Below are 11808 nucleotides of genomic sequence, written 5' to 3' on the forward strand. Positions count from 1 at the left end.
AAAACAACGAAGTGATGCGATAGTACTTGATCTTACTTATGAATCCGATGGCGCCGACGAAACTACTGAAGAGCCTGTAGATGATTACAAGACGCTGATCACCAAACTGAAGAAACTGGATGTGAATACCCGTGCATCGCTAATGGGGCGGTTCTTGCGAGATTGTGAGATTGCCCTTGAGGTTTGCGATGCATCAAAAGAACCAAAGGTTCAACCCAAGATTGTAAGCTAGCTTGTTTTCCTTCTTCTATCAGGTTGCTAGTGAAGATAGGAATCTGATGATTCGATCAAAAATGACTACCTCTTTAGGAAGGAACGAATCAACACAAAATTACCTCCGAATCTACCACCCCCAAAAAGGTTGAAGAGAACGGCAAGGTTAGTATATAGCTTTTAATCAATCAATCTCTTTGATTAGTCAAGTAGCTGAATGTTTCCCACTGATAGCAAAAATCGAAACCAAAAGCCAAAGTTTCTGTACAGCCTGAAGCACCTCGAAAGCAGTCTGGCGACTGCAAAGTAGTTCACGCCCCGATTATGAATGAGGAAGATGATACCATGGCAGACGATGCCCCGGTTACGAATCAGCAGGATGATATTGAAGTGTCTACCTCCGAGAAGCAGCAAGAGGTTGCTGATCACCCTGAAAGGGATGATCGAGCTGACTCCCCTCTCACCTCTCAAGGTGATATTCCTTCACCTGTCACCGCTCGTACTCGGCAAGTGGCTCCTCCGGATAAAAGGTCGAGCTCTGTCAAAACTCGTAAATCGGTCAGAGTTACCTCACAAACTATGGAAAGTATAGTAAGTGGATGACTTTGAGAATGTTTGCCTTATCGATTATCTGACAAGCTGACTTTGATGCAGCAGGATCAGCCTGCAAGCAAGAGGCCGAAACGCTCCGAGGTCCCGAAGAAGTCTGAACCCATGCCGAAAAAGTCTGAACCCGTGCCGAAAAGGTCAGAACCTGTAAGTTATTATTTGAGGTGCTCGCTTTCATTGGTCTCCAAAGCTCCAGGTGGATTTCTCTATTTGGATTTTGCTGACATACCAATTAGTTCTCCCTTCAAAATATATCCTCCGTAGCAAAAGAAGAACTCGAAAAACAAAAACAACAAAAAAAAAAAAACTTGTAAATGCTAAACCGGAAGAACAGGTGTTGATAGTGAGTATCTCAGCTCAGTATATGTATCACAAAGAGTTTTGATATACTGAATCACCAATCCAAACAGAAATGGGATTTTTTAGAAACGCTTCCTAAGATACTCTATCCATTTGTCAAATCAGCAACAAATGTTAAACCGAACGGACTGTGTGCTTTTTCTTCTATTGCGGTATCCCTTGGATGGCCTGAACAGGATGCTGTAAAGGTGCGAGCATTGATGGCTGCCGAGGTGCGAGAGAACTATGAATGGTACGAGGAGAACTTGCCGAAAATCAGCGCGTGTGGCACGACTATCAGCCATATGTTGGCTATACTGGAAAATCGGAAAGGATACGCACCACGGCGATTGTGGTATCCAATGCCGGGTGGCTGTTGTGTTATCGCAAATACGTTCAAGAAACCGGTAATATCATATTCTTCCAATCTTACTGGATCATGCACTACACTCCCTTTTTTATCAGGCCCAAAAGGATCTACTCGACCCATCATTATGGCTGTCATCTGGAATTCCCACTGTATCTCTCTGGACCTCGAGTTCACTCCAACCCTACCGATTCCATACATCCATCCAGACTGGTCGACTTTGAGCACTCGTAAAGCTAAGGGTGGTTGGGAAGGTTTTTTTGATGATAATATTAAGGTGTATAGAAGATGGCGCAAGGAGTCCAATTCAATTGTTAATCCAAACTGTGCAAGGGGTGTGATATCGGATGATGATGATGAGGATGATGAGGATGAGGATGATGAGGATGATGATGAGGATGATGAGGATGATGATGATGATGAGGTATGAGATTCTTGTAATATGGAATTTTTAACTTATCTCAGAAGGTAAGAAAGACAAACAAAATAATGAATAGGAATAGGAATGGTTTGGAGGTGCTTTTTGGAATACTAGTTTTTATATGCGGTTAGGAGAATATCTTGTAAATATGTCTGCTTTTATGTGTTTAGAAATCATAATTCAAATTTGAATTGCGTATGGGCATTGGGGATGAGCCAATCTTTAAATTGAACCACTTCAAACATTGAACCCAGATCTCATCACTTTCACATATGGGTGAATGGCCTTCACCCATATGTGAGAGTGATTCACATATGGGTGAATGGCCTTCACGCATATGTGAAAGTGATTCACATATGTGTGAAAGTGATCACCCATATGTGAAGGTGATCACTCACATATGGGTGAATGGCCTTCACCCATATGTGATCACTTTCACCTATGGGTGAATGGCCTTCACGCATATGTGAAAGTGATTCACATATGTGTGAAAGTGATCACCCATATGTGAAGGTGATCACTCACATATGGGTGAATGGCCTTCACCCATATGTGATCACTTTCACCTATGGGTGAATGGATGTGATCACTTGCAAATTCACATATGAGTGAATGTACTTCACCCATATGTTATCACTTTCACCTATGGGTGAATGGCATGTGATCACTTTCACATATGCGTGATCTGAGTGCACCCACATGTGAACATAATTGAATATGGGTAAATGGGATTCACCCAAATGTAATTATGTTGATGTATGGATGATTTACCTTTCTTCATTATCACATACATATATGAAAATGATTCCATATCTCAAACTCAATCAGATATTGGATACTTTTCACATATGGGTGAACCAAAATCACCCATGTGTGAACATGATAATGGCATTCACGCATATGTAATCATGTTGAGGTATGGATGATTTCTATTTGTGGTCACATAGGTGTATTTCGTTGGTTTTGTATCTACATCTTCCATATCTAATAAATTATTTCACTTATATGTGTTGGTAATTCACACTAATGTGATAGAATTTCACACTAATGTGATGCAATTTCACCTCCATGTGAATGACATTCACATCAGTGTGAATTTGATTCCTGAAATTTCGCGTGGGTATATGTTGTCCTTGACCATATGCCAATATGTGGGCATAGATGGTGTTACAGGTCCTCACAGGTCATGTAGCGGTGGATAGAGTACTTAGCGGTGAGTTTTGATCCGACGCGTCGGGGCGGCGGCGCGTCGGACAGGGGGGTTTTGGCTATAAGTCGATAGGAAGTACACATTTCCTATCGACTTATACCCGACGGGTCGGGTAGGCACAGGTGTGTTAAACAGCCTCAAATGACATGGGATAATGACTGCTTCCAAGTCACTCTTGGACTAGCTTCATAATCACCAAGTTGAGTTCTATAATATCAATCTCAAGTAACTTTTCCGCCCAAGGAGACCAAGGTCAAGTCGTTATGGAACACTGAGAAATCAATCACTTAGTGAACAGCAAAAAGGGCATATTGATCTTCAGAAGATGATCCAAAGTTGACATTCTCAATTAGATGTTGGTAACTTGCTCATTAACAAATGGGAATGTAATTTAATTTGGACTGTAACATTTCATGTATGTTTGCTAACGGGTTGGATCTTTTGTTGCCCTTCTTTCCAGCTGTGATGTCATTGCTGTTTACCAACCAATCTGAATTCAATCCCATTGTGTTTACTATTGTCTTTTCCTTTCCTATCTCATTTCTGTTTTTTGTTCTTCATATCAAAGCTTTTTGCGCCCACCCACCCTGTCCCTGTTTTATTCAAAATCAATTACCTTTCTTTTTGTTTGTTGATTGTTTCTTTTATGTCTTGTTTATTGTTGTTGGTTATGTTCATGTAGTATTGTGTTCTTTGTGGCTCAGCTGTCTTTGTTTGATCTATCTTTGATCTTTTTGTGTGTCTCTGGTGTTTTGTTATGATCTTTCTTATTATTATTCTCATCTTATCTTATATTGTGCTTTTAATTTCCTATTTAAGTTGGGTTTTTCCTTAGTTCTTTAGCTATGATACGGCTTCAAGGGTTTGGTTCCTCTTTTTTATATATTTTTTCTTATTCTATATTGTTATCAGGTAGTGTGTTATAGTTTATTATGTCTAGGGCCCTAGCCACCCTGTAGGGTGTTTTTTGTTTCAAGTAATTCATAACCCTGGGCTGTTCTAGCCCAGGGATATGCCCAAAACCACTTGTCTTTTAGTTGTTCCAGATATTGAGTATCGTAAGTCTTTATGAATTATATTTCATATAATTTGATTATATACCAGATCAAATCAATGATTCAGACTGTGAGATTGTGATATGTTGGATTGGATATCAGTGGATGCTTTCAAAGTTTTTTTCATTGAATTTGAATGACATTATGTAACTCAATCATTGTCCTACACTGTTTCTTGCTCTGTTCTTGTTTTTCATCTGTCAATATTACATCATGTATGTTGTTACATCACTGATCCTATGATGTCATACATTGATTCATTTTTTGTTTTCTCTTTATAACCTGACCTCAAACAATAATCAGATATTTTTCCTTTTTCTTCATCTGATTGCTTCTTCTAACAATCTTACTTTGTTTTGTTTGTTTCTCATCTTACTTCTAAGATTGTTCTGTGTTTGGAATAAGCCCAACATAATACTTGTGAGTAAATTGGTTGAATACATTCTTGAGTTGCAAAGCAAAACTGTTGATAACTGTGATGCAACCTCTCATCAGGTGCTCTTTGACATCATCTACTGTTAGCCATCATGGAGACTGCAATCTAGAGTTCCCAAATACCGCTGCCAATGTTCCATGACTTCTGCAATGCGGTAGCTCTCTCTATAGTCCGCACAAACTCCCAAATACCAACTGCACTTGTTTTCACTACTTGGGAAATTTCAATTAGTCTCTGCACCACACCCCTCAATCAAAAAGATGTGATAAGACTGTTGACTCAGAGTTGGAGTGTACACAAATCAGGGCTAAGTTTTTTACGCTTTAATGCTCTATATAAGCTGGAGCACCAGGAGATTATGTACATCATTAGGCAAGATGCAAGGCAAGAGAAGCAATGATGTTCAGTCATACAGTCAGGATTTCTCACTGTTCTCAATTTGTCATAGATACGACACAAGTTTAGATTAAAATATCAAAGTTGTTCCCAATGCCACAGGAACATCAAACACCAAAAAAATGTTTCTGTAGACAATTAAGAAGACAAACAAGTCAATACAAGTGAATTTGAGATAAGCCATTTTGCATCCTCTACATTAGACCAAAGATCTGAGATCACGAAGCAAAAAATATAGGCAGAGCAAAAGAAGGATAACTTCTTTCCGACGCTAGCCATTCTCACATCCATTTTCGGGGGCGGCACCCATAAAACTGCTGCGGTTGTACATTTTTGTCATATTTTCAAGTTTCTATATCACTATCATTACCAATAATCAGCATAGGCAGAAGAAGAAAGATAAAGCAGTTTTCCGTGTTGTTTGGTTTATTACGAAAGATGGAACGAATCTGCGCCTTCTCTCATGGCGATATCCAGCTTTTGAGTTGCGACATCTGTGCTTGAGTATTCTGGTAGTTTGAGATACTGTAAATCAAAAGGATCATATCAGTCCAGGCTGACAAAGATACAACAGCAAAAAAGCAGGTTACCCACATTCACACATGTCATCACTGAAGGAAGGTACTCATCGGGCACATGACCAGACTCAGCGGCTTTGCGAACCACTGTTAGTGGAGGATGAAGGCCTCGGAACCCTCCAATCGGTAATTTGGGTGCGCCTGAGCCAAATCAGCAAGCAGAGTGCATTAGTCAACAAAACAATACGATATACCCGAGAAAGGATACCCACCAGTGATGAATTGGAGAAATTCGCGACGTGAGGTGACATCGTAGGTCGACATGATCTGGATGAGATCACGGATCGCGCGAGATTCCATATTGTATCCATGATCAGCACGCATTGACGAAGTCAAGGCTGGAAGCCGGCAAGGAAGGAAATTAGTGTCAATAGGGCTTGTCAGAAGCGGGACGTTCAAGGAAGAACATACTTTCGGCTGACCAGTCCTCCATCTCAGCATTCCCGAATATATTCACAATCTCATCTGGTGTGAAACTCTTCAAGTCTCGAATTGGGAAAACCGTAGAGAATCCACTCTTGAAGACTTCCAGCTGCTTTGCCACACCTTTCGAAAGCGTCCAATCAATCACCAAATCAATAAACTCTTCGATGTTTCCAATCGTGACCGTTTTATCGCTTCCATCTGGCTTCATTTCGATTTCATCATATCCAGGTAAAACAAACTCCAATGCAAGGTCTTCTACTGTGGCTCCATCAATTCGAATGACTTTGATAGCCTCTTCAAGCTCGGAGCCGCTTAGTTCTGCCTCCAAGCGCCGTTTTTCGACTACATACTGCATCAGATGTTCCAATGACCCTGCCAGAGCAGAGTCTACCAACTTGACGCTTTCGATCGTCTGAGGTACCTCGTAATCGAGTACCAATTTCGCGAAACTTCGACTAAGACTGATATCCACAATTCTTGAATCCATCAATGCTTTAGCCATAAATTGTCCCAAGACCTTGAATTTCTTCAAACGTTCCAGTCCTGATTCGCTTTCACACATCTCTTGGTCCATCGGCGCCGGGAAAAGTCCAGTCTTACTAAAGACATGTACACTATCACTACTGCCCTCATGATCTCGCCACATCTTGTATTGGCGTTCTGCAAAGGCCTTCGATGCTAGTGAAAAGAATTCTAGCGTAGGTCTGCACGAAGTAAACCCATCCGTATTGTTATCAATTACTAATGGCGAAACATAAAGGGATAAAGCAAAAATGTCACTGACCCTAAACCAGTTCCTACTTCGTCGAAATATTCGACTTCTAACATCGCCCGACAAGAAGAATACAACTCGAAGACTTTGATCAAGGACTCCAAGATCTTCTGACGACTTATACGAACTTTTTGTCGTTGGAGTCGGCCTAGCAGGCCCAAGTTTTCATCTCGTCTTGAGCTGTCCGATCTTGCTTGGCCGACCCATTTCTGAATTAGACGCTGAATCAGAGAATAGCGAAAGATGGTGAACATATGCTATATGTTGAAGATGAAGGCAGATGACTTACTGCATAGCCGAAAGAGGTACTTTGTAGGAATGAGAATCTGTGGCAGATCATATACACAAGAGGTTAATACTCATAGTAGTCTGGCAAATCATGGAAATCACTTGCCTGGTCTCGAATGGAAATAAGAAAGGGAATTGCTGCGGTAAGTCGCACGCCCAATCTGGCAAACAAGCGCTCGCTACGATCATAGGTTCTTCTAATTGTCGATTCAGCTTGGCGGTCAGTTTGTTATTGATAAACACGGCTTCCGCTTCGGCCATGTTCCGAGCCGTTGCACTCGTTCCTTGGAGCTCAGCCCAATCAAGATTGAGAACATAGAGAGCTCTCAACAAGCGAAGGATTGCAGCCTGTTGAGATCCCTCGGGGATCGAAGCTGGAAGTGAGCCAGCTTCTTCGCGTGATCCAGGAGTGACGGATGATGCGTCCTCATTCAAAGTTGGCGCTGGCCCGTCATGTTTGCGATAAGTCACAGTGTAGACGTTGTTCCATAGATTTCTTCCGGCTGCTTGTCCTCCGCCAGTCTGTAACTCGTGAGTGTAGACTGCACCATAGATCGTGGTGTCAAGAGAGATAGCCTGACCACCGAGACTGAAGGTAAGATGCCAATCCTTAGGCTCAGCCTTGACCGCAGCGGCGTATGAGGACTTGGATGGACGCAAGCTGCTCGCACTGCTGGTCATCATGCCCACCAAAGCATGCCCTGAATGTTTCGCAAGGGATGAAGGAGGTCGGCTACTTAATGGAGTGGCAACGCGAGTGCCATGAGGGGTGTGAACTTCAATCTTGGTGCCATCAGCTGTGGGCTGGACATTGATCGGAGGCTCGTCATTGGAGTTGGATTGCTGGGAATCCATAACATCCTCATCAATAGGTCCAGATATCTGCTCATCTACGTCCATGATGTCGCCTCGACCACGATCGTCGACATTGAGAAGTGCAGAGGTTGAAGCTAAAGGGTCGGTAGCAGAGACTCTTGAAACAGCATCTTGATTGAGATCATCAGCGGTCAAACCCTTCCCACTGAGTCTAGAGCTCCGGCGAGGGACGTAGGAGGTCTGAGCCGAAGATCCATCAGTATTTCCAACAGTAGGCGTGGCGGTAGGGGCTGAAGAGGAAGGTGACGCAGTAGGGGGCAGGTTCGAATGGGATTCATTTGTTGAAGGAAGGGTAAAAGCTGAGGCCGAATCGGGAATTCCAGATGAAGCGACTGAGGAAGGTAAGCCAGCCGCTGCAGCAAAGGCTGCGAGCATGCCAGATAGGCGACCTGATGATGATGGTCGACCAAGACGTTCGTCATCTTGTCCCTTGATTATCCGTGGGCGAAGATAATCGCTAAAGGCCTGGAAGGTAGCGATTGCATGGATAGAGACCACAACATTCGCACAATTCTTCGGGACGTCGGTCCCCTCTGCAGCAACTAGTCGGATTTTCAATTGCCTAGCCAACAAGGAGGCCGTGCTGCGTCTGGAATCTGATGAAATATTAGGTGAGAAGGAGTACCGATTGGTTTAGGAAAGCAAAGAACGCTTACCATCTGGCGTACTTGCAACGGCTGTCAAAACTTCGAATCCTTCCAGGCGGCCTAGGGACTCCTGAAGACGTTTGACCAATGGTACATACGCAGGGCTGCTGTCAAATGAGCCAATAAAGGCCTTGGACAATAACGCTCGGCGGGTTACGAGGCTTGCTGCGAGGATAAGTGGACGGACAAGAGATCGACCTTAGCATGCCTTGATCTAAGAATAGATAGATAAAGCAAAGGGATGATCTTACGTCCGAACGCTCGGGTTTCGGTGGCGTACCGCAACAAGCTTCCCACAAGACCACTTTCTGACAACTCGAAGCTCGAAACTGGATTCTCGTGTTGACTGAAGAGCTGTGCAAGTTCCTTCAATAAGGTTGCAGCTTCATGCTCGGAATCAACAATTGATAAAGATTCGGTGATATTACGAATATGATCCAGCATCGCCTGAGCTTTCAAAGACGCGCTGGTTTCTCCACCAGCATACCTATTCCTCAACTGACGCGCTCGATAGATGGGCTGGTCGCGGGTTCCGGAACTTGAGCTTGAGGAGTAGGCAGCCGCGAAAGCTTGTAACACACCACTACGTCTAGAAGACGAAGCCATGGGAACTTGAAGCGATGATGAGATGAGTGAGGATGGTGGATAGTTGTCGATGAGAGCACTGGCTGGCATCGTCGAGTGGAGGCTGTCCGATTCAGTAGATGAAGCAAGAGATTGATGTGATAACTTGTGCTTAGAGTTGGAGGAGCTCGGTGACGATAGAGATTGATCTGCTAGCCGATCCACCTCATGCATCACGCCCTCGCGTCGAAAAAAGAAGTGATAGTCGTCGGGTAACTTGCATAATAGCAAATCAACCATCTGTAGGGCATGAAGTACTAGAGCCGTCTGATCCCGATTGGCAAGAATCGAGGCTAGAAAGCTGGCCATCGGTATCGGCTTAAGTGTCTTGGACAGGTAATCGGGTTGGTTGAAATACGCGATCTTGAGCATTGCCACGAGGGCTTTGACCCGGATTGTCGAGCTAACGCTGGCACCATATACTTCCAATAATGTTGGCAGTAGGAGTGCGTTGAGACGGCGGACCGTTACTTCTCTGGCGGGTGACTCAAGCAGCTCGATTCGATGTGCGATCATTGCTTCTTTGGTCAACTCCTTAGTCGAAGTAGGTGAGCCATGTGAAGCAACTAAGCCAAGTACAGAGGAGATATCGGGTTTTATGTCTTCTTCGAGGGCGGGTTCAGGATCTGGCATGGGGACCTCCGATGGGGTCACATCAAGCGGAGCAGTGGAAGACGGCGCGACTTCCTCTTGTTTGATCGAGATGGACTCTGGCAAGAGTTTTTTGGCGAGCTTAGGGTCGAAGATGCCGTCTGGACACGACAAATCGGCTGTCAGAAGCTTGATTAGAGGATTAAACAGAAGATGCACTGACCTTTTGGCAAAGGTGGCAATACTTCTACTATAAGATCAATCGCTTGCTGGATTTGTCTGTATGGCAAGATTGACCGAAGAACAGAACAAGTCAGCCAAAGTTTTAAATCACGATCAATGCAACACAGACGGGATCCTTACGCTTTGTCCTTCCGCATCAATGCTTGAGTGATAATTGAAGAATTTTTGGTTAGTTCGGACGCAAGATCGTACTCGTCAGTGAGGTCAGGAGGGAGTTGGCCGACAAGAATTCCGTAAATCGTGTCAGCAAGGCCAGCATCAAGTAAGTTGATAGCCACTTCGGCACTACTCCGACCGATGTTGGTGAATGACTTGAGGATAGCGGAAAATATGCTATCGCTGATCTTGGTGCCACCAATCGGAGATAACAAAGAGGTGAGAGCCGTCAAGACATCGGGTGTTAAAAGCTGCTGAAGCTTATCAGGATGATGTCGATACGAATCGGTGACACGAGTGATGGCGAGCACAGCTTGCTCGGAGACCCGTTGATCTGAATAGGAGAGCACGTTACGAAGAATTGGAAACACCTCTCGAACCATTGGAAAGCTATCAGCTGAGACTGAACAACAACAATTAGCAGCAGCGGTCACTGCAGTACGCTGAACGTTTGTAGAGAAGAAATCGAGATATTGTAATAACGCGGTAAGGCCACCTTCACGAACTATCGACGCGGGTAGTTCTTCAGAGATTTTCTCCAGAGTCTATATATGTTGTGGGCCAAAGTTAGCATGACACTATTCATCCTTGTATACAGAGGATCGTTCACTCGACTCACACTGAGAGACTGTTCGGCCAAGTCGATAAAATTGATCTCGAGAAGCTTCGCGCACAACACCGGGACTGCACCGTGATGAACGACGGTGTGAGCACTACCCGGGAGAGCTTCCATCAAATTGGCTAAACATCTTGATGCTAGTAACATCTGTTCTACATCACCACCACCGCTCGAATTACCATATGTGTCATTTCCAACACTGGCAGCCAGTGCAGCTACCAAAGCAACCTCCTCTTCCTCTTCTTCCTCTCCCTCATCGTCATCATCCTCTCGCGCTCGGTCTCTTCCAGTTTGCCCCTTGAGAATAGCTACCAACTCACGTGCAAAAGAATCGGTCTGAAAGTAACCTGCTAAGGTATCTTCGGTGCTGACTGCGAGGATTTCAGCGAGTTCTTGCAAAGCTACCAGTCTGTCCGTCGAGGCGTTAGGACCTCTAGCCTTGAGTGAATTGAGAATATTCTTGAGGCGATTTGTGAATCCTGCCATGATACCACCGAAGCCGCGCAGACTATTGAGGCCGATTGAGTCGAGTCCAGCGAGAGTACCTGTAAAAGGACAGAAAACAAGGATGAGTGATAGTGAGAATGATGAAAGAGGGAGTACGTGGGTATCCCTCTTCCACCCTGTTGCTCACCATTGCTGGTATAACCAAAACCACGAGTACGAGTGGACGCACGATCAAAACCAAACAGCGCTTCACTTGCACGCAGGGCGGCCATCTCAGTCTCATCCATCTCGTCGTCGTCTTCTTCGTCATGAATCGAAGCATGATCGTGATCGTGGTCCATATCATCGCCATAATCGTCATGAAGGTCGGCGTGATCGTCCTGCAAGTCCTGGTCTTCATGATCACTGCCACTTCCTGTATCCCCCTCGTCATCTTGCGAGGCATCGTGGTGTTCATCTTCCATCAGAACTGCGTCGTCAGAGATTGCTAAAGCC

The 11808-nt window shown here is 44.3% G+C and overlaps 1 protein-coding gene across 1 annotated transcript; it reads right to left on the minus strand.

Moving 5' to 3' along the window:
• Nucleotides 1-4937: 4937 nt before the first annotated feature.
• Nucleotides 4938-11391, minus strand: MELLADRAFT_48491 (uncharacterized protein; the record flags this gene model as incomplete). The annotated part of the gene is made up of 13 exons (XM_007410495.1): nucleotides 4938-5571; nucleotides 5641-5765; nucleotides 5837-5962; nucleotides 6036-6754; nucleotides 6835-7079; nucleotides 7213-8081; nucleotides 8133-8582; nucleotides 8643-8798; nucleotides 8885-9862; nucleotides 10072-10127; nucleotides 10212-10792; nucleotides 10867-11013; nucleotides 11095-11391. 13 exons carry the CDS (start codon nucleotides 11350-11352, stop codon nucleotides 5476-5478), a joined length of 4806 nt encoding a protein of 1601 aa, XP_007410557.1.
• Between the last annotated feature and the right edge of the window lie 417 nt (nucleotides 11392-11808).

Source organism: Melampsora larici-populina (assembly GCF_000204055.1).
Source record: "Melampsora larici-populina 98AG31 unplaced genomic scaffold MELLAscaffold_20, whole genome shotgun sequence".
NCBI lineage: Eukaryota > Fungi > Basidiomycota > Pucciniomycetes > Pucciniales > Melampsoraceae > Melampsora > Melampsora laricis-populina.